The 24,672-nt window shown below is 36.9% G+C and overlaps 1 protein-coding gene across 1 annotated transcript in view; it reads left to right on the top strand.

Moving 5' to 3' along the window:
* Window positions 1–24,672, top strand: part of LOC136848450 (uncharacterized) — a 370,363-nt gene that overhangs the window by 282,406 nt on the left and 63,285 nt on the right. The window contains 3 exon segments of the mRNA XM_067120740.1: window positions 1,971–2,101; window positions 5,274–5,409; window positions 6,138–6,282. Of these exon segments, the coding sequence (XP_066976841.1) occupies window positions 1,971–2,101; window positions 5,274–5,409; window positions 6,138–6,282 (412 nt within the window).

Genomic DNA, 24,672 nt, shown 5'->3' with positions numbered 1-24,672 from the left:
CTAGAATGTAAGAGTTTTAGCTTATAATTGCGTTTTTGACCATTTTGGTTCGAGTTAAAGTTGACCGAAGGTTGAAATTTTGGCAGTTATCGTGATTTATATGAAAATCTTTCAAAACTGATAAAAGCTACAACCATGAGTTATTTTCTGTTGTATTCTACATGAAATTGCACACATTTCCATGTATAAAACTTTATGTAACGACTAATATAAACGGTGCAAACATTACGACAACGTGACTAAAGAATTTCTGGCTGGACGTAAGGAAAAGTTTTTTTAAAAATTCACCATAAATCGAAATATTGTGCGAGAGACTTCCAATTTGTTGCAAAATGAAGGTAAATGATTGAATATTACTAGAATGTAAGAGTTTTAGCTTACAATTGCGTTTTTACCATTTCAGTCGAGTCAAAGTTGACCGAAGGTTGAAATTTTGGCAGTTATCTTGATTTATGTGAAAATATTTCCAAACTGATAAAAGCTACAACCATGGGTTGTATTTTGCTGTATTTTACATGAAATTGCGCACATTCTCATATATAAAACTTTATGTAACGGCTAATATAAAACAGTGCAAAAATTACGACAAAATGACGAAAGAATTTCTGAAATTTTCCGCTAAGTTACCGCGCAGGCGCAAGGAAAAAGTTTTTTTCAAAAATTCACCATAAATCGAAATATTGTGCTAGAGACTTCCAATTTGTTGCAAAATGAAGGTACATGATTGAATATTACTAGAATGTAAGAGTTTTAGCTTACAATTGTGTTTTTCAACCACTTTGGTTGAGTCAAAGTTGACCGAAGGTTGAAATTTTTTGTAGTCGACGTACGGTACGTCCACTTGGCACCCAACAGACAATTTTAGTCGACGTATGATACGTCCAGTAGGCGTTTAAGGGTTAAGAAATCCTGTGTAGAGGCGTCTTCTGAAGTTCAGCTGTTACCTTCAGGTTCCTGCAGTTCTACGATGGGCGTGAGCGGTTGTACATGTACTTTTATGTGTATTCAACATCAGCCGTTGTCTCCTCGTTTGGATTCCCCGATGAGAGATAATGTGTCTCTCTCTAGCTCAGCACAGACTTTTGATAACAACTGCATGCTTTGTTTGTTCCTCAAATTATCTTTTAAAATAGGTTACATCTTTCCCTTGGAGACTGCAGTTTGCGTTTGGAAATGTTTACTTAATTTATTAGGAAGATTCGACATGTTTGACATTCTGCATCCACAAACCGAACACAGTGGAAGAAGCTGATTTTCATCTCCAATCCAAGTGAAACCATAAATTTAATAACTTTCGCTGTATTTTTGATTAGGCTAATCATCTTTTTCTTGGCTGGACACTATTGCACTTGAACTAGTTTCACTATTGGAATAAAGTTCATCACTTATGAACTTCTTGCTTAAAAATCTATCCATTGTATGGGGTAGTCAGTTTTTGTTTTTATTATTACAATTCACTGAGTTTCCTGAACGAGAACTTTGGAAAGTAGTGTAGCAGTGTCTGGGTACCCACTGAATGGCTGAGTGACTGGCCACAATTGCAGATGTCTTTGTATTTAAGTAGAATAAAGAGAGCAGGTCATCACCAGTAATCATAAACCCATTTTGACCTGTTGGCATAAGACAAACATTCTCTTTCTAGGTTGTCCCTCTTAGTTCAGCATTAGTAAAGATTTAATCTCAACGTTAATTCTAACATTGAGGTAAAATCTTGGAACAACCATCCACGAGAGAGAGAGAGAGAGAGAGGGCGATAATGATCGATTTAAATCCTTTGAGGATGGGAAAAGGGAAAGGATTATCCATTCCTTCTTAAAGATGGAGGAAATCAGCATCCAATTTAAAATATCTAAAGACAAAGGCTTGGCTGAGACTAGAGCCACGTCCATTGGTGCACGGTTGAGAAACGTTGTATTAGTACATTAGGGATTGTGTGTTTCTGCTTCTGCTTGATGAAAAATACTTTTCAGACATGGTTGAAAAATACAGCAACGGGTTCACCTAGCAAAGGAGAATATGTTTGTCCTGTGTGCGGATCTTTCAAGACAGCCTGTGTTTCAACTTTCCGTTCACATCTTTGTAGAGAGGCAGATTATGATAGGTAAGTACACACTTGTTTGTTTTGATTTTATCCATTCCTTTTCTTTTTTCCTCTAAGAATTTGTGCTTTAGGATTTTAGGTACACATGATTGCATTGAAAATAAGTGAAGTGTTTTATAGTTACTGTCCTGAGAAGAGTCTTAGTCTTTTATGTTTTATTTGTATTTAAAATTGGGTTAGTTTGTATTAAGCTTTGGATTATTGTTAAGATTCTTATTGTTTACATTACAATGCGTTGTTGTTTTAGCACAACAGGATACATATGACTTCCCATCAACTTGCAAAGCTTGCTAAAAAATATTTTCAGATGTGAATTTGTGTATTATGTCTGTAGACACATAATGGTGATCTTTTTATATTAACTACTGTATTGGTGCAAGATGAAGATGATGACAAAACAGAAGGTAATCCATGTTGTGTGGTGCATGATGATGTTCTTAAAAGAGGAGGTAATTCATGTTGTATCAAGTTACTCACCACAGTCAGAAAGACAAGATGAGATTCAAGAATTTTGTTAAGGGTTATCAGATGCAGTGACAGAGGTGCTACAGTCAGGGAATGCTGTTAGGAGGGGGCCCGTTGTGACCACACAAGAATAGAGCAAGTTGGTTTTGAGGATATGTATTGCAAAGAATGTTGTCTAGGAGAAAGAAATCAGCAAGGAGAAGCAGCACTGGAATTCTTCCAAAAGCTAAGGATTGAAATTGCTAAGCACAGTGTTAAGGAAGCCCAAAGAGAAGTTGATTGCATGCAAAAGTGACAAGCTGAAATACAGATTGATTTTATTATGATAAGTATAGGTGTTGCAAAAGAAAAGATTCTACCATTGTAGTACCAGGTAAGACATGGTTAACACACCATGAATTGCTGCTTTCTGGTTTGATGGGACAATAGTAAATGAAAAAAAAAAACATGGAAACTAGGAATTGAATTATAAATGGAGAATCAAAGATGTGTTAGAAAATATAAAAAAGTGGTCAGTGGACACTCCCTAAAGAAAGCATGCAAAAGACAGCCATAGTTGTATGTGGTGTCACATTGGGAAAGGGATATAGAGAAAGAGTGACTTCATGGTGGAATCAGGATTTCCAAGGACAATTGAAGAGAAGAGAGCCTTCATGCTAAATGGAGTGAAAATATTGGTATAGCTGAGTGGGCAAGAAAATATTCATGATTGTAAAGGAGAAAAAAAAAAACATGCAATTGATGTAAAAGTGGCAAAGATAATTACGCAGAAATTGAAACTGAAAATTAAAAGATACAGGAACACTTGAGGTGCTATTTTGAAAATCTTCTGAATGGAGAAGAGGAGTATGAATTTGATGATATTGTCAGGATAGAGGATTCAATAGAGAATATAACATTTGAAAGAGTCGAAAGAGCCCTCAGGAAGATGCAAGTCTGGGGACTATTCTGAATAAAAAGCAATTTGATAAAATCATCAGGAAGATCAATTACTGATAAGATTGAAACTATGAAAACCTGACATATGAAGAGATTGGACCAGAAGATGGGAAAATTATGGAAATTATAGAATAAGATTCCTAGGACTTGAAATACAAATCTATTAGAGAAAGCTCTGGAGGAAAGTAGTATGGCCATATAATGATCATCAGGCATCTGCAGAAATACCTTAAAAAAAAAAGAAGAGATAAGAACACAAATTTGTTGATCCTGGGAAGGCATTTGACAGAGTACCAAGGTAAACAATAGGTTGGGATTTTGAGGGCAGAGGATACCATATTGGAGTATTAGAAGACCATGAAGGAGTATCAGAAGAATTTGAGATAAATGCTGGTGGCCATGAAGGCCTGAGCTCTTTGTGTGTTTATCATAGTAATGTAGGAAGCTATGGACTAGTGAAGAAAAGGAGGCCCTTTGGAGCTGCTTTATACAAGTGTCATGTCATGGTTTTAGCAGAATTGGAGGAAGAGGTGTTAGAAATGGATACTGTGTACCAGATATAACAATGGTGTCATCAGATGCACGGGGTTGCAAAATTTATGTAAGAAATTCTGTTATTTTGAGACTGTGAAGCAGGGTTTTAAACGGCAATATTTGGGCCAACCCTGTGAGAGCTAAATAAGTTGGCAAAGTGGTCTGTTTACTATAATTTTTAATGAATGGATAGTAAGAAAAAGAGTGGGCACATTTAGCTTGAAATAGACGGAACTATATTACTTCTGAATTAAATTATTTCAGTAGTAACACAAGCAGATGTTTATTTAGGGCCTCTACTATTCTATTCATTGGAAGCATAGGCACTGACAAAGTAAATGGAGATTTAGATAAGGTGTTCTTGTAAAATAATAGAATCATGGCTAGAGTGCATTGGGAAGATCATATTACAAATGAAGTAGTTGAAAGAGCAGTACCCAGCAGCTGGAGACTAGAGTGAGCTCTTGAGATGCTTTAGAATGTTGTGAAAAAAGATAGGGAACTGTTTATCAGGAAAGCACCAGATATGGCAGTAGCAGAACAAAGACCTATAGGAAAGTGCAGGAAATCATGGAAATGTAGATAGACAAAGATCTATGCATTATGGGATATCTGGCATAGAGTGTACAGGACAAAGAATAGTGGGCAGAGCTTATTCCAAGAGTAACACAAAATGGGAAAAGCTGACAGTAAGCCAATTTTGACAATTATGAATGTACTTTTAAAGACACTATTGACAGTGCCGAATATACTGTTGGTAGCATTTGTATGTTATTTAATTTTTATCACTAGCTTTTAGCATTGAATTGAAATCATCTTTTCCATTTTGAGTCACAGTGTTTTTTAGATTGGATTTTCAAGTGAAGTCCTCATAGTTCACTGATCATATTGTTAAATTTAGTTTCACTGGTCATATTGTTAAATTACTATATGTACAATAATTTAATTGCCAAAGTGATCTCTTTAATTATTGATTTCTAAATAGTTCATGTTTTATACACTTTGTTGATTAAGTTTTGTCAAAAGTAGGAAGTGCTCTCCATACTCTTTTATATTTTTTCTGTGACCTCATGTTTACGATAGTAGTGCAATCTATTTTTACCAGAAATGATTTATTTGTCTGTTGTGAGAAAATTTAATATAATTTTGAGCAAATGGTATAAGTTACAAACTGAAATTATGCATCATTTACTTAACCCTGATTTTAACATAGTATTTGCTTCTATAATTAAAGGTATCAATGTGTTGAGTGTGGTGTTAGCAATGCTCTGCTTCCAAACCTCCAGCGGCATTATACGAAGACTCATCACTCATCCTTTACAAGTGACTCTTATCTTAATCTACCAGTTGAAGACGATAAGGAGGCTTGGGTATGAATTTGTATATTGCATATCTGTTACTTTTATGTAGAATTCTTTGTCACTTGTACTATAATCTTCTCATTGCAACCTTATTCATTCTAACCCACTACTTGGTCCTCAGTCCAGGCATAGAGGTATTTATGAATACCTGGGGTCAGTGCAAGGGGAAAGAAACTAAATGTTCAGTATACAAAGGGAAACATGAAGGGATTCATTTTGAGATCAAAATCAGGAGGAAAAGGATTTACCTAACTGCATAATTTTGTTTGCTTCTGTTTTGTGGATTGTTTAATTATATTGTTTTTCTACTTCATGTGAATTTTTTACTTACTCATTTTAATATGGACTAATTAATGCTGTAATCATCAGTATTAAACTACTGTCTAGGTCTTTGTATCAACTTGAAACATTTGATGGCATAAACTATTGAATGTAGTTTGTCATTTTAATGAAGTTAATATATTTCTTGAATATTGATGCTGGGCACTTATTTTTATTACATACAGTGTTTTGGGTAATGTTTATTCTAGATGTCACAGTTTATTTAGAGTATAAATCCTTTTTTATGCTAGAAAATAGGTATTGAAGTGATACAGTGCTAGGACATTCACTTCCTTAAGAAGTAAACAGGATGTATTGAGGCATTTGGTGTATTTATAAGTTTATAGGTATTTTCAGGAGAGGGTGAGGAAGAGTAGTAGGATAATATAAGATTTTATTTAATTGTTTTTTTGCAGGTTGAGAGTGTTATAAGTCACCAAGAAAAATTGATAAAACTATGGCAAGATAAAGGTGGCAGTGATCAAGATAGCCATCAGACACCAACCAAGTCACCTGTTGCTACCCGTCTTTCATCAGCTCAAGAATTATCCAGTCACACAGGTAGAGATGGGTTTTGAATTTACTCTATTTCCTTGTTATTTGATGTTGTGTTAAGGGTGTTGTGCATTGCTGTGCTTAATGACTTCACATTTTATACTGATACCCTGTATCTGCATTATTGCAACACTTTATAAGCATATGCAAACACATTTAATTTCAGTTGATTTTTACAGTAATGAGCACTTTATCATTTTGTGCTGGACTGTGGTTGGTTTTCTTGTTAAGTTTCTAGTCAAGAGGTTTGTGACTCTGAGCTCTTTATAAAATGGCTGCCTTGTTTATTCAAATAAAAGATCATAAATAGTATGCTCAAATGTTGTAAACCATTTTTTCAATGTTTATGGTACACAAGGGGAAATGTTAGTTACTGAAGTTTTTACCTAGGACATAATACTGAAAATGCTGCAATAATTGAATTGGAAGTGATAGATTTAAGCTTTTTCTAGTTAGAGAGACTAACATACCAGTTCCTTTGAAATATTTAGGCATATGTAGTATATAGGAAAACAGGATAATATTTAAAGGAAGGCAAGGAAAGATGGAAAGTTGCGAGAACTCAACAATATTACATATAGTAGACCAGGGAAGCTCATCACAGTAGGTAAGTAATTACTTCAGAAGCAGCGAAGTGTTGAAAAAATATAAATGCACAAAGAAGAATGGAACTGATTATAATGTGTTCTGGATAGTAAAAATGAAACCTCATGGTTTTTGTTGATTGTTTTGTATGATTGTCTTATATATAACATTACACCTCCTTAGACTTTCAGGGTGCACTTATCTCATTCTTAAAGGTTGTGCTGAACTGTCTTCTGGAAACACATGGTTTACCTTATGTACAAACTGATACATATGCACTAAGGTAACGGAAGGACTACGCTCGCTTATCCTTCGATTTTTCTTTTTTTTAATCTTGCTGATCGTAACACAAAGACTAGCTAGCCTACAGCTTTACCTATCTATTGCTAAATAACATGCAACCCTCAGAACATGTGAGGGAATCGCCCTACATAGGCTAAAATAACATACAATCTTAGCTCACTGATCAGCGCAAAATAGTCAGCATACCATCAATGATAATAGTGAGAAATACGAACATGCAAACACAAGTTTTAAAAATAAATGCTGCTGTTGTGTACACTGTTCCAAAGCTACTTTCCTAAAAAAACTTTTATGTTAAATGATTTGTCTCGCTTCAGCAAGAGTAGCCTAGCAGTGATTAATTAAGCTAATTACTAGAGATCCTACAGAAATCACTGGGAAGGTTGACTCTTGTTATGTTTAAGGATGTGGGTTAGCTTACCCGCTCATTCCTTACCATATTGCAACAAATAGAGCCTTATACACAAACAAAACTAAAGGGAAAATTATCACTTGGGAGTAGGAATTAGACTTGGGGACAAATTAATACACATATTTACACTACATTTGAATTAATTACTGTGATACAAGCATGGACATGAATTTACACATAGCAAAGCTCTTCTGGAAGAGCTGAGATATGGGCACGTGTGCTGGGAACAGTGGTTCGATACAGCTTCACTCAACCTCTCTGCGAAAAGAGAGAGGACTGCTATCAATTCTAATGTCATGCACAATATGAAAAATTCTTTAAAAGGCCTAGTTCAGCTGAAGGCTTGGGGATGAGTTGAGATAAATTAAGGTAGCTCCAGCACATGCAACATGGCAGCTGGTCATAAGTAAAGACGTTTCCAAAATCAAGTTAATTAGGAAATTAGGTGAGCAGTAGCCAGTATGGAGAAGGGGTGGTTGGAGGCAGATGGTTGTTGGAGAGGGGGGGGGAGGCATTCTGAGAAACATTTGATGTCAGGGAGTTGGATGGTAAACAACCTAGAGCTTTGGCAGTTTGGAGTTGTTTTACACAAGTAGAACATATAGTCAGAGACAATATAATTGCAGTCTTTTCCGACATTTCAACATTTTGATTCATACATAAGAAGAAAAGGAGAGACAGATCAAGAGATTTATTCAGGCTAGCAAAGAAACTTCCTTCTCCTTTGTTCAGAGTACAGGAACATCATTCCTTTGCCTCATTTTGTCCTAGGGAGAAACATTATTATTGAAGACCCAACACAGCAGGGAAAGGGTAAGGTCTTCGGTTAGGTAGTCCCCTCTTCATTAGGTTTGCCAGAATTTGTGGAACCTTTGGGGAGACCCAAACACCAATCTGTTTGCGACTGCCACACTCCAAGAGTACTGCCCTCTATGCCAGGTTCCTCAGGCATGGGCAGTTGATGCCTTTCTAGAAGAATGGTCAAATTTAGACCTTCTTGTGCTTCCTCTTGTTTTGCTGTTTTGAGGAAATACTCAACAAGCTGCAAGCTTTGCAGAACACAATGATGATTTTGATAGTTTATTGGTGGCCCTAATGGGAAGGGTTTCCTAACTTCCTTTCCTGGCTGTAGATGTTCTTCGTCTTATTCTGTTCAGGAAAGATCTCTAACAGACAAGTCTTATTTGAAAAGATCCCATCAAACTTCCACATGCTTCATCTGACTGTGTGGAGGTTGTCAGGTGTCTGTTATGAGCTAAGGGTGTTTCTCAAGTGGCCAAGGAGGCAATCCTCAAGTCTAGAAGGCCCTCCACTGTTAGGCTGTGTATCAGTAACAGTGGTCAGTTTATTGATCTTGGTGCTTGTCCAGAGTGATATCCAGCACCCGTTTCATATCCTGATTAAGTTCTGCCAGTATCTCAGTTATACAAAGCAGTTTTCTGTCCAGCAATCAAAGGATGTCACTTTACAATGTATTCAGTTCTGCATCATACTGACTAGAGTATAGTCTTGAAGAGGTTTTCAGTCTTTTGTATTATGAAATTTGGATTTAATCCTTAAGATTTTAACATTACCCCAGTTTTAGCCTTTTGACAAGGCATCACTTAAGAATGTTGAAGACACTTTTCTTTTAGCTCTAGCTGCGGCAAAGTGCATTAGTGAGCTTCAGGCCCTTTTTTGTATGTGGGCTTTGTTTTAGTGGCAACCTCTGTCTAGAAGTGGAAGCCCTTCTCAATTTCTGGCAGTGCCTAATTTAACTGCCTTGGTAGGCAATGAAGAAGTAGCTTTGTTATGTCCAGTTAGAATTCTTTAGGGTTTACCTGGACAGACTTAAACCTTTAAGAGGAGGAGTTAAGAATTTATACCATAGTGTTAGGAAGCCAAACACTCTTTTGACCAAGAAATCATAAGTCAATGCTTTTACCATTTTTTAAGATGAGCCTGATGGCTTCTGTCTGTAAACACATCTTTATTTCCTTTAGAACCTTTAACTAGAGAAGGTTGTCAGTGCAGCTCAGGGGAGATGTAACTGTTTTTGTCTCATACTATTTGCGAAACGTTCAAATTTAGTATGATTCGTGTAAAGCCCTCAGTCATATTGTTGCGCCGAGGACGTTTTATCCTGAACCAAATTTAATAGTACTGTAACCTTGCTTTCTTTCTTATTGCTAGTTTCTAGGAAATTCTGCTATTGAATTTTGGGAGCAAGAAAGTACACATTGGTGTATAGGAGTGCACCTTCATATACAAAGGTGGTGGTTGTCTTTAGTTTTGTACTGTTGGTTATGGGCTTTCAACTCGGGCACAGGAATCAATAGTACTCTATGAGATAGAGTCCTTTTTCCCCTCTAAGTATCCTCTGACAAGTCTTGCTATGAGGGCCTTACACCCTATTGTGGTTCCGACGTTTGGTGACAGTATTTGCCAGTATGATTCACACAACTGGCAGGAATGTTGAGAAGCTTTTTCCCCCCTCATTAAACAGCTTATAGTTTGCTTGCTGAACAATTGTTTCTCTGGCTGCACTAAGACACCATCCTCATTCAGTGTGATAGTCAGCTAACTTCAACAGTAGGTAAGATTCCAAATAATGAAAATTTTAATGATAGAATTAATTATTTGGGTACTTTCCTACTGTTAAAGTTGAAACCCACCCAGCCTGTTCACATCTTAGAGAGTGGTCATGAAAAATTCTGACAAAAACGTAAACATTCCAGCGCCACCTGGTGGGAAACAGGAGAGACAGTCTTAATGGGTTAGCCAAGTTTTATTCTGTTTATTTTGTTTTATTTTGAATGCTTATCACACACCTAATGGCGCAAAGATATAAGGCAACTTTAACAGTAGGTAAGTATCCAAATAATTAATTTTATCATAAAAATTTTCATTTTCTACCACCATTAAGAGAATTTTGATGGGTCTGCTTCTAGACCTCAAGATCCAAGACCTCACATTGTCCTCAGATGTCTCATGGGCAGATTGGGGAGCCATTATGAGAAACATTTGGTGTCAGGGAGGTGGACTGTAAACAACAGCAAGTTGCTTCTTATAAACAACCTATGAGTAGAACTTTTGGCAATTTGGAAGGGTCTTACGCAAGTGGAACATCTAGTCTGCGACAAGATGATTGCAGTCTATTCCAACAATTCAACCTCTCATTCTTATATACGGAGGCAAGGATGCACAAATTGAGAGATCTGTTCTGGCTCGCAAAGAGACTTCCCTCTCCTTTGGAAAGAGTCCAGGAATATTATTCTTTTACTTATACCTTATTTTGTCCCAGGGAAAAACACTGTTATCACAGACCAACTCAGAAGAAAAGGGCAAGGTCTTTTGTCAGAATGGTCCTTTCATCCACAGGTCTGCCAAAAGTTGTGGAACCTTTTGGCAGACCCAAACATCAATATGTTCACGACTGCCCAAAGCAACACACAGTTTACTGCCCTACATGCCGGGATCATCACGCATGGGCAGTCGATGCCCTTCTTTAAAGAGTGGTCGAGTCTAGACCTTTACAGTTTTCCTCTGTATGCTGTTTTTAGGGAAATGCCCAGCAAGTTGCAGTCTTTGCAGAACACAAGGATGATTTTGATCGCTTTTTGGTGGCCGTGAAGAGAATGGTTTCTTGAACTTCCTCTCTTGGTGGTAGATGTTCTGTCTTCTGCTGTTCAGGAAAGATCTTTTCAGACAGTCTTATTTGAGGAGATCCCATTAGACTTCCACACTCTTCATCTGATGGCATGGAGATTATCAGCTGTCTTTTACAAGCAAGAGGCTTTTCAAGAGTGGCCAGGGATTCATCCTTAAGTCGAGAATGCCCTCTATTGTTGGGCTGTATCAATAACATTGTTCAGTTTATAGATATCCTGATTAAGTTTTTCTAGTATCTCAGGTTCACGAAGCAGTTTTCTGTCGAAACCATCAAAGGGTGTTACTTTACATTTGACTTCAGCTTTGTTAACTCTTTAACATCGACAAAAATTGTCTGTCGGGTGCCGAGTGGACGTAAAATACGTCGACTACAAAAAGTTTTTTTGAATATTCGCGGAAAAATACTTACAGGCCTAGTTTGTGAAAAATTTTAAATCATGCGCCTTGAGGGATGCTGGAAGTTCATGGATCACGCTGTTGTTTTGTTTACTAGCATGACCCAGCTACGCATGCGCGAATTTCTTTCTTCACCCACTAGAAATCATCAGCTAACTCTGCTGAAAATCTCAGAAATTCTTTAGTCACTTTGTCGTAATTTTTGCACCGTTTTCTGTTAGCCGTTACATAAATTTTTATATATGAAAATGTGTGCAATTTCATGTAGAATACAACAAAAAATAACTCATGGTTGTAGCTTTTATCAATTTTGAAATATTTTCATGCAGATCGCGATAATGCCAAAATTTCAACCTTCGGTCAACTTTGACTCGCCCGAAATGGTAGAAAAATGCAATTGTAAGCTAAAACTCTTACATTCTAGTAATATTCTATCATTTGCCTTCATTTTGCAACAAACGAGAAGTCTCTAGAACAATATTTTGATTTATGGTGAATTTTTGTAAAAACTTTTTCCTTACGTCTGCCCTAACTCTGCTGAAAATCTCAGAAATTCTTTAGTCACTTTGTCTTAATTTTGCACCGTTTTCTATTAGCCGTTACATAAATTTTTTTATATGAAAATGTGTGCAATTTCATGTAGAATACAACAAAAAATAATTAATGGTTGTAGCTTTTATCAATTTTGGCATATTTTCTTATAAATCACGATAAGTGCCAAAATTTCAACCTTCGGTCAACTTTGACTCGACTGAAATGGTTGAAAATTGCAATGGTAAGCTAAAACTCTTACATTCTAGTAATATTCAATCATTTACCTTCATTTTGCAACAAATGGAAGTCTCTAGCACAATACTTCGATTTATGGTGAATTTTTGAAAAAAACTTTTTCCTTACGTCCGCGTACGCTAACTCTGCTGAGTTCACGGATCACGCTGTTGTTTTGTTTACAAGCGTGACCCAGCTGCGCATGCACGAATTTCTTTCTTCTCTCACTAGAAAGCATCAGCTAACTCTGCTGAAAATCTGAGAAATTCTTTAGTCGCTTTGTAGTAATTTTTGCACCATTTTCTATTAGCCGTTACATAAATTTTTATGTATGAAAATGTGTGCAATTTCATGTAGAATACAAAAAAAAATAACTCATGGTTGTAGCTTTTATCAATTTTGAAAAATATTTTCATATAAATCACTATGTGCTAAAATTTCAACCTTGGTCAACTTTGACTCGAGAAATGGTCGAAAAAATGCAATTGTAAGCTAAAACTCTTACATTCTAGTAATATTCAATCATTTACCTTCATTTTGCAACAAACTGGAAGTCTCTTACAATATTTCGATTTATGGTGAAATTTTGAAAAAACTTTTTTTCTTACGTCCTTGCTTAACTCGGCCGAACATCTCAGAAATTCTTTAGTCACTTTGTTGTAATTTTTGCACCATTCTCTATTGGCCGTTACATAAAGTTTTATATATCAAAATGTGCGCAATTTCATGTACAATACAACAAAAAATAACTCATATTTATAGCTTTTATCAGTCTTGAAATATTTTCATATAAGTCATGATAAATAGAAAAAATTCGACCCTCGGTCAACTTTAACTCAACCGAAATGGTCGAAAACTGCAATTGTAAGCTAAAACTCTTACATTCTAGTAATATTCAATCATTTACCTTCATTTTGCAACAAACGGGAAGCCTCTAGCACAGTAGTTCGATTTATGGTGAATTTTTGAAAAAAAAGTTTTTTTTACGTCCACGCGTTACGAATTCATGCATCATTTTGTGATAATATTTTCTCTGTGTTGCTTTGATCGTTTTACAATTTGTTATACAGTATACCAAAATCATCGCAATTTAGTGTACAATACAACGAAAAAAAATAACTCATTAGCTTTAACCGTTTTGCTCACAGCACGATTTGTATACAATTATATATGAAATATTTTTTCGTGCTGTCATATATTCAAGTATTTATATATGATAATGATATTTTTTTCATTTCTGAAGGTTGCATACTAAACTTCAGGCAATGACAAAAAAAGGAACCAAAAATGAACTCTTAATCTTGAAAACTAAGCGTGCTGTGATTTTTTGAAAAAAACTTTCTTTCCACTTTGGCGCTAACTCTCAAACCCCGCCGGCATACAGTAGACACTTGTAAATAGACACTCGGCATTTAAGGGTTATTTGCTATCTGGAATATTGTGAACGATTTAGATTTGAAGGAGGGTTTTGAGCCTTCGAGCTGGAAATTTCAAATTCTATTATGGTTTATGATGAAAATTGGACAGTCCTCAAGGATTTAATATTACCTTAGTTTGAGCCTTTGGATAAGGCATCTCTGAAGAACCTTGAAGACACTTTTTCTTTTAGCTCTTGCTACTGCAAAGTGTATTAGTGAGCATCATGCCCCTTCTTGTGAGTGGGCTTTCAGTGGAAACCTCTCTTCTTTCATTGCTTAGAGCCAAAGGAATAGAAGCAAAAGTCCTTCTCAGATTTGTGACAGTGCTTCTAATTTAACTGCTTTAGTAGGAAATGAAGAGGTGGCTTTGTTATGCCCAATTAGAACTCTTAAGGGTGTACCTGAACAGACTTAAACCTTTAGGAGGAGGAGGAGTTAAGAATTTATGTTGTGGCATTAAGAGGCCAAACACTCTTATGTCCAAGAATGCTTAAGTCAGTGCAAATGGAGTTCATTCATGAGATTTTGCTGTTTTTGAAAGTAAAGTCTCATGGTGTCTTTGCTGTAAGTATGTCTTTTTATTTCCTTTAAAACCTTGCGCTAGAGAAGGTTGTTAACACAGCTCAATGGAGGTGTAACTTTGCTTTTGTCTCACATTATTTGCAGAATGTTCAAATTTTGTATGAGACATGTAAACCCTTAGTCGTATCATTGCAGCAGGGACACATACTCCTGAACCAAATATGAGAGTAAACTGCCTTTCTCTCATATTGTTAATTGATAGGAAATCCCAGTGTTGAATTTTCACAGCATGAAATTATATATTGTTGTATCTGAGAAATTATATATTGTTGTATCTGAGCACAACTTCATAGGAAATCCCAGTGTTGAATTTTTGCAGCATGAAGGTACATATTGGTGTATAGGAGCACTCATTCATATCTGAAGTTAGTTGTCTTTAGCTTTGGACTGTCAGTTATGGGCTTTTGACTCAGGCACAGGAGTCACTAGTACTTTGTGAGATACAGAGTCCTTTTTCCCTGTAAGGATCCTCTGATAAGTATTAGTATGATGGTCTTACCCTATTTTGGTTGCAATATCTGGTGCCAAGACTTATCAGGAAGGATCACACAACTGGTAGGAATGTTTAGAAGCATTTTCTCCTCATTTAAAAAAGCTTTTAGTTTACGTGGCTGAACAGATGTTTCTCTGGCTGCACTTACCACCATCCTCATTCAATGTGGTAGTCAGCTATCTTAGCAGTAGGCAAGGTTCATTCTAAATCATGAAAAGTTTTATGATAAAATTATTTGGATACTTACCTACTGTTAAAGTGGAAACCCACACAGCCCCCACATCTTAGTGGATGCTTATGAAGAATTTTGACGAGAATGTAAACATTCCACCACCACATGGTGGGAAACGTGATTACAGAGACAGTCCTTGAGGTCAGCCAAGCGTTATTGTTTTTATTTTGAATGTCAGTGGCACCTAACAGCGCAAAGATATAAACTAACTTAACAGTAGATAAGTATCCAAATAATTAAAAATATCATAAGAATTTTCATTTTCTAGAACTTGACATAGCTGTGGTTTTCTCAAAAGCATTGCAAACATAAGGCCACATTACAACTGGGGAACCAAGTTAACACACTCTTATTTTTGAACTGCACTCATTTCTTTGTATTTGTACAGATATTATACAATCTTTGTCATTTTGTTTTCCCCTGTGTTGGTGGTGCTGGTACAAGCATTCCAAGCATAAGGCCACATTACAACTTAGGAACCAGGTTGATATTCTCTTATTTTTTAACTGCTCTCATTTGTTTGTATATGTACACACATGGTGGCACTCTCTATGTGCTTTTGCTCTCCCGTGTTGGTAGCACTGGTGTGAGGTAGTGCTTCAGGCACCATTGCTGGGTTGCAGTATGATTGTTTTATGCTGTTAATACCTTTCTACCACCTCTTACTGACTGAAATGTACCATATTTGTTTAGCAGGCTCTCAGAGAGAAATCCCATAAAGCCATGGACTTTCTAGTTTTGTACTCATGATAAGCATTCAGCTTGCAGATGTTTACAGGCAGTCCCCAGGTTACGACGGGTCTGGCTTACAACGTTCCGAGGTTATAACGCTTGTTAAATATATTCATCAGAAATTATTTCCTGGTTTACAACGCATGTTCCAGGGTTACAACGCTTTACGATGCCAATCCGACCGAAGAAATATTTTACAAAATGGCAGAATAATAAAAATTTGGAGTTTTTTTTTTTATGAAAAACTCAGTAAAAATGCAGTTTACATTGTTTTCAATACTGTACACCCAAAGCATTAAAAGTAAGGTTTTCTTAGGACTTTTGATGATTTTTCATTTTGATTTTCAGATTTTCAGCGGAACCCCGACACGTGCATTAGATTAAAGAAGGAACAGTAAACCCTCACACACACACACACAACACACACACACACACACACTGTATTTGATTAAAGAAGATCTGTACAGTAAACACCCTCAGTGGTGGACACACACACACACACACACACACACACACACACACACACACACACACACACACACACACACACACACACACACACACACACACACACACACACACACCCGAATAGCTAAAACCCGCGAATACTTAGAACCCTTCTAAAAATACGTAGAACTGCCTATTTTGATAGTTCCAACAGACACAAAACAAACTAAAAATGGTTATACAGGTATTATCCTACTTATGATGGGGTTAGGTTCCAAAAAAAACCATCGTTTGTTGGAAAAAACGTAAGAAATACCAAAACGTATCTCGAACATAGCCTAGCCTACACTAGGGTATCGGTACCATGTAATACATATATGGTAGTCTAGCCTACACTATGAAGTATACTCTGTATATACACGGTATAGTAATTATTAATATCAGCTAATTCTGGAGGTTCATGCAAAGTGACTTATGATAATTCAGTGCAAAGAGAAATTGAATAATAAGAATTAGCTTAGCCTACACTATGGTACATTGTATACATATACAGTAGTGTAGCCTACATTATACTGTACTCTGTATTCACATATTGTGCTATACAAACGTTAACATAACGAATATGCATCTTTTAAAATGTTATGCCTTAATTCACTGTATCCAGTAATATTGTATAAATTCTTATATTGCTTTTGTATTATAAATTGAGGTCATAGCGATCAATGTTTTGGTTTGGAAATCGTTTATGCGGCACTTATATTGCCGTATTTAATTCAGTTCAGAGCACTTTCTTGCTTATAGTTATCATAAATGGATCTTTAGATACTTTATTTATATGGGGCAAGGTTATTTTTCGTTATACAAAGTGTTTTTAAGTCAAAATATAACTAAAATACGTCTCGTTGTGAAATTAATCTATTTTGTTGTTAATAGATGATGATGGCTGTTTGGGGATGTTTGTTTTATGTAAAAAACAAAATTCAAGATTCCATTCACTATTTTCACTTGATTTCATCACAATACGAGCTTTACGTATTTATCGTTTATCGGTGTAAAACTAACAGCAATGTGTTCTTTTATGCCCAGTAGTTTTGATTAAAATACTTCCTCTCCCATTTTAATTATGATCGGGTTTCATCCATGTTGCCAATGCACGATAATTTACAGTGTAGTCATTAGCAACTAGAACATTGTTTTCTCAGCTTCAGCTACAACTTGCAGCTTGAATTTAACAGTATTTTTTCTTGACAATCTTTTATCCATACCGAATAAGGGTATAATGTAAAAATATATCAGTCCTGTTCTACTTAACGTCATTTGTGCTATAAGCTATGGTAATGGTTTATTACCGTAAAATGGTTGAAATACCAAGTAAACGGCTGTTGTTATCTGATTTGGTTATAAGCAAAACAACAGTTTCTTGGTTGGTTGTTTATGGCTGTACGCATTTACGCAAGAGTATAACGTTACTAACAATACTTATATCATTCTCATTTACTCTCTTAACTAGAAGATGGGATAAAGAGATGGAAGAAAAGTTGTCTGTTGTAATTTGGTCTCTCTCACTGCCTGATTATGCTGCTGCCGGTGCCCACACAAAATTTAAAAATATTTTATAAATAGTAATGTCTATCGGTATTAATTGCTTACCCCATTGCAAAATCAAATTATCGTAAGGTGAATTATCGTAACTCGAGCATTGCCTGAGTATTTTAATAGTTTTATCACAAAAAGTGCATTTAGTCATGAAAATAAGAGAAAAATACAGTAATTAGTGAATATTTCTCTGTGAAAAATACCGCGAATGGGCGAATTTTCCGTGAATAATGGGTAGATACATTCCACAGAGAAACCTGTGAATACGCGAGTCTGCTAATTGTGAGACCGTGAGTCCAGGGGTTTACTATATTGTTGATAAGCCACACGTTTTTTTTGTAGTTGACACTAACATTCAGGGTCCTGACAGGGCCCCGTGTCTGATGGTCATGTCTCCCTGTGGGTGCTGTTAGGTCAGTGTATATTGTTATCAACAAGGCAGACTCCTTCCTGACCTTCTACATGATAGTGAGATGATATGTTTTCTGTCTAAATGCAGATTCTCCCTCTTTATGCATTAGAAAAGATAGGTGTCCCCTTCCTATTTTCATGAACAGCACCATCCACAAATGTATCCAGAGGGTCTGCATATATATATATATATATATATATATATATATATATATATATATATATATATATATATATATAAATATATATATATATATCTCATTCATGGGGACTATATTATATATATATATATGGAACATATATATAAATTTTTCATAGAAAATAAATATATATATATTTATACTAGAAATATTTACTAATTACTGTATTTTCTTATTTTCATGAATAAATGCACTTTTTGTGATAAAAATATTAAAATAAAGTAATAAGCATTTTACAGGGTTTTTCTTGGTTTGCTATAAAAATGGGTACTCAAGTGTTTTTAGAGGGATTCTCTATGGATTTGACATATCTAGGGGTTTTGGACAGATCCTCCGCGAATTGGCGGTATTTTCACTGAGAATATATTTACTAATTACTGTATTTTCTTATTTTCATGAATAAATGCACTTTTTGTGATAAAACTATTAAAATAATATAGGTATAAGCATTTATATAGGGTTTCTTATATTTTATAGCTATAAAAATGGGCAGTTCTAAGTGTTTTTAGAGGGGGATTTTGAAAATCGCATTAACCGGGACTTTGACCTATTGTGTGTGTGTGTGTGTGTGACACATCCTGTATGCAATGTATGTATGTATGTATATGGTATATATATATGTATATATATATATATATATATATATATATATATATATATATATATATATATATATATATATATATATATATATATAGCTATATATATATATTCACGGGGGCATATCCACACCCCCAAATAGGTTCAACCTTGAAAATGCTTGCAACGCCCCTCTAAAAACACTTATACCTGTTTCAGAAGGGTGTGAAGATAACTAAAAATACCAGCCTACATCAAATATACATTAAACTATTGCTGTTATTACTGTATTAATCTTTGAAATGATACTATTAATATATGTATCTTAAACATTTTATCATTACATTTATATATGTATGTATGGCTTAGGTGAAAATAATGTAGGATGTGTTATATACAGACACATTTTTATTTCATACAGTTATAAGCAATCCTGTTTTCTTTCGGGGGGGAACCACACCCCTTGATACAGTATGTAATTCACAAAAAAGAGAGAGAAAAAAAAACATGCACATTTCAAAAAAAAAACTACATATATTTGTACCTGTCTACCATGAAGGGTCAAAGACCAAAACTGTATGCCTAAAAATACCAGCCTACATCAAATATACATTAAACTATTGCCTTATTACTGTATTAATCTTTGAAATGATGCTATTAATATAATTTCCTGGCCATCTTAAACATTTTATCATTACATTTATACATATGTACTGTATGGCTTACAGCTGTAGGTGAAAATAATCCAGTCCTCCCTACGTATTCAGCCACGCACATTTTCTTTCATACAGTTACAAGCCGTCCCGTTTTCTTTTCGGAGGGAACATTGGTATTTACGTATACGTAATTCACAAAAAGAGAGAGACAGAAAATTAAAAAAAAATTTATACACATTTTAAAAAATTTAATACTACTTATATATTAAGATTACTACATACGTAAATCATACGGGTACTCACCAGCAATGAATGTTGATTAAAGATGATGATGATGAATTAGCTGTGCAGTGCAATGAATGACGATGAAGATATGACTGCACAGCAAAGCAAAGGAGTTACAACTCATCTGAGGGTGCCTCTTCACCTTCAGGAGGCACTTCTTCAGTTGATTTGGGAGGCACGACTTCAGGCGGTTGGGGAGGCACTTCTTCAGGCGTTTTGAGAAGCACTACTTCAGGCGATTGGGGAGGCATTTCTTCAGGCGATTCGAGAGGCACTACTTCGGGTGATTTGGGAGGCTTTGGAGGGGCCTTCTTCGTCCATTTGATGAACATGGTGATAGGCAGCTGCTGTCGCTGCTTTTTCATGGTGGTGAGGGTTTGATTATAGGGCTCCCATGCTGAATCAAGGATGTTTGAAAACTTTAAGGAGCGTTCCATTAAAGGATCCCATGTTGAAACATACTCCTGCATATCCTTAATCATTCTCTTCATGTGGGACAGACGTTCCAAAGTCAGGCCGCACTCCTCCTCCTCCTGCTCCTCCCCTGAACCTGGCATATCTTCTTCCTCACTGGCAGACTTCGTCAGCTCTTCCAAATCCTGGTCCGTCAGGGGGTCAGAGTGAGCATCAATAAGGGTGCCGATTTCATCCTCGGTGATGTCCTCGAAGCCTTTCCCACCTAGAATCCTCGCCAACTGGACAACCTTATTAATGGCCGAATGTTGAATTTCTTCAGGAGAGAAGCCAATGTAACCATGAACACACTCCGGCCACAACTTGTTCCAGCATGCGTTCAGGGTCTCCTTCTTCATGTCATTCAGTGATCGGCTGATGATGCTCAGACATGTGGCAATTGTGAATTTATGCCAATACTCTTTTAGCGTAAATTCACTGTCACTGTCCATTGCAGTTACAAGGTGTTGGAGGGAGTTCCTGGTATAGAGTGCCTTGAAGGCATGGATCACACCCTGCTCCATAGGCTGGAGGAGAGAGGTGGTGTTGGGAGGGAGGAACTCAAGCTGGACTCCCTTGTAAGAAAGATCGAGAGGGTGGCCACCAGCATTATCCATAAGCAGCAACACCTTGAACTCCATGGCCAAGTCGTTCAGGTATTGCCTAACTTGAGGGATGAAGCTCTGATGGAACCAGTACTCTATGAGGACTTTGGTGATCCAGGCCTTAGGGTTATGCATCCAGAACACAGGAAGCAATGCCTTGTTCTTATTCTTGAGGGCCCTTGGGTTTGCAGCCTTGTAAATGAGGCCTGGTTTAAGCATGAAACCAGCTGCATTCCCACACATGATGAGGGTAACCCTATCCTTCTGGGCCTTGAATCCAGAGGCTTTAGCTTCGTCCTTAATAAGGTATGTCCGGGAAGGCATCTTCTTCCAGAACAGGCCAGTCTCACCCATATTGAACACCTGTTCTGGATGGTAGCCCTTCTCCTCAATGATCTTCTTGAAGGCCTCCGGATATTTCGCGGCTGCTTCAATGTCTGCAGATGCTGATTCCCCATGCAGAGTAACAGACTTTAGGTGGAACCGCTTTTGAAATCGGTGGAACCACTCCTTGCTGGCCTGGAAACCTTGAGGCACTGATGATGGTCCTCCTTGGGGCTCTTCCCCCTCTTCTTATTCTGCTGGTTCATCAAAGCCTAAAAATTCTAATTCGCCTTCTTCAACGCCTTCCTCTGCCTGTACTATGTCATCGCCTTCCTTAGTAGTTGATAACTGCTGGTAGAGTTGTCGCACTTTCTCGGGAATGATGTTGGAGTCGAGGGGCACATTTTTCTTCCGACAGTCCTTTATCCAGATTGCCAGAGCAGATTCCATTTTCACGATTGTTTTATCCCGCACTGTCGCAACTGTCTTTGCACTACCGAAGTAGCTCATACTCACAGACTTGCGTATCTCCGCCACTTTTTTCTTCATATATCTCACTGTGCTCTCTTTAACACTGAAATGGCAGCCAACCGCGGCAAAACTTTTGCCCTCCTTTAACATGTCAAGAAGTTTCACCTTCTCCTCGAGTTTCATAACAGTCTTCTTTCTTTTAGACTCTTTGCCAGAAGGCTTTGAAGGAGCAGGGCGTTTTTTAGGAGGCATTTTAGGGCCGAATACTACTGATGCACAAAGATAAAAAATCAAAACGGACAGACGCACGGTTTCACACGGTAGGATGCTGCGAACTATACGCACAATCTGAGGAGGATGCCGTGGAGCGGCCTCTCAGAATTCCGTGTTCGCGAGTTGGTTGTGAATGTTCAGCCAATCAGCCCCAAGTGAACAGCCAATGAGCGCCAAGGAAAATGAATGGTGCTTCTGGATTGGCTGCTTTGCAGATGACAGCCAATAGTGTGTCGAGTATCACTGGTCCTGGGTACACAGTGTCCAGCATCGTGATTTCTTTGTATTTGCAGAGAGGTATTGAAATTTTGCTGTGTTTACGTTAATATATTACAGTACTGTAATATTTGAAAATTAGTAAATCGTTTTTCAACTTACAAAATGTACTTACAGTAGTCATTAATATATACTTAGTACATACATGAAAATGCTACGTACCTCAGATGTAAACATACGTACCCTGCAGTATTCCTGTTGTCTTACGTATTTTAGATATGCTCTACGTACTACCCATAGTACTGTACTGTACTATGTATCATCCTAAAACACTTTTTGTATGTAATATTTAAGAATCATCCTACAACAAAACATTTTATAAAATGTACGTACTGTGTGTGCAGAAGATCAGTGTTAGTATATGTACGTGCAGCCAGTAGTACCATGCGTATACCATAGCGGCAAATTATCGGCAAATGACTCAGTATAACCCGTTTTATTGCTATCTCACATTTGTGTGTTTTGCGTGTACAGTACTATGGCCTAAAAATATTTTTTGAAACCGTGCATTAAGATGTCCTCTGAATGCTCTGCTTCTTCTAAGGCCTCTGGCCAGTAGCCTACAATTACTGTAATGACTGATGAGAAGAAAGTACTGTAGACATGATTGTTTTGTTAAGAGAAGGCAAAAGTCACGGAGAAGTAGCAGCCCATTACAGCATGACATTAAGTGCGGTCGCCTGCATTGAGCATGAACAAGGTAAAATACTCATGTAGCCCTGCTGTACCACCTTCATTGCCATGTTCAAATACCTTGATATGACAGCGCCTCCTGTCATTCATCGTACTGCACAGCTAATTCATCATCATCATCATCTACAGCATACTGAAATCAACATTCATCACCAGTTACTACCCGTATGATTTAACTTTACTGTATTATTTATTATTATTAAGGTACCCAGTGTAGTATTACATAATATTATTTAATTTCTATTACTATTATATGTACAGTACTGTAGTACAGTATTATTATTGATTTACATGATTATTTAATGTTATTATACAGGCAGTCCCCAGTTAACAGCGGGCTCGGTTAACCGCGATTTGGTTTTGTGGGGCTTGTCTAGTGATGAAAATCGGCAATTTTCGGCGCCCGCTGAAAATCGCTGATTTCCGCTTATCGGCGCCGATAATTGGGTATTGGAGCTGATACATACCTAACAGAGGCGCCGATAACCAAAAATCAGCGCTTTTCGGCGCTAATAACCCTTGAAAATTGCCGAAATCGCCAATTTTCGGTTAGCAGCGATTTTTGGTTATCATCACACCCTCAGAAACGGAACCCCGCCGATAACCAGGGACTGCCTGTACAGTAAATATGGAAATACAAAATACTGTTGCCATATGAAAAAGACAAAAAAAATTCTATGAAAAAGACAAAAAAAATCTGCATCCATGAATATGGAGTTTCCTGCGAATATTTTTATAGATACGTTCCATGGAAAAACCTGCGAATGTGTGAGTTTCCCGTGAAAATTTTTTAGATAGGTTCCATAGAAAAACCCGTGAATGAGTGAGTCCGCGAACCTTGAGAACGCGAATACGGGGGGTTTACTATATTATATATATATATCTATATCTATATAGCGGTCCCCGGTTTATGACGGGGTTCCGTTTCGCCAAGCGTCGTAACGAAAATCGTCGTAAGCGAACATCGTCGAAAATCGTAAAAATCATAAGAAAACCTTACTTTTAATGCTCTGGGTGCATTGAAAACGATGTAAACTGCATTATTATTGAGTTTTACATCAAAAAACCTTCAAATTATGATTATTCTGCCATTTTGGGGCCATATTTCTTCCGTCGGATCGGCGACGACGCGTCGTAACCCCGGAACGCGTCGTAAGCCAGTGAAATAATTTTGATGAATATATTTACTCTAGCCGGAACTGTCGTAAACCGGGACTGCCTGTATATCTATATATCTGTATATATGTATTTATATATATATATCTCTATACAGTATGTACCATATATATATATACAGTCTGCACAGATTATCGTTGCACAACAGGATTCAACAGGTCCACCTCATACAAAATCTCAATTTAACAACAGTAACCGTCAATAAAAAAAATGCAAAAAATAATTATGGGTACTCACCAACATCAGTACTTTGTAACATCACTCTTCCTATTCCTTGCTAGAAGCTTCCTAAGCCGCTTGGGGACCGAATCTGCAAGATTTTGCAGTTTCAGGTTCCAATGCCTCCCAACGCTCGTGCAAGGCAACCTCTAACTTCTCA

The sequence above is a fragment of the Macrobrachium rosenbergii genome, chromosome 2 (assembly GCF_040412425.1).
Source record: "Macrobrachium rosenbergii isolate ZJJX-2024 chromosome 2, ASM4041242v1, whole genome shotgun sequence".
Lineage (NCBI taxonomy): Eukaryota > Metazoa > Arthropoda > Malacostraca > Decapoda > Palaemonidae > Macrobrachium > Macrobrachium rosenbergii.
The sequence above is the reverse complement of the archived record's forward strand: the minus strand, read 5'-3'. Positions and strand labels throughout refer to the sequence as shown.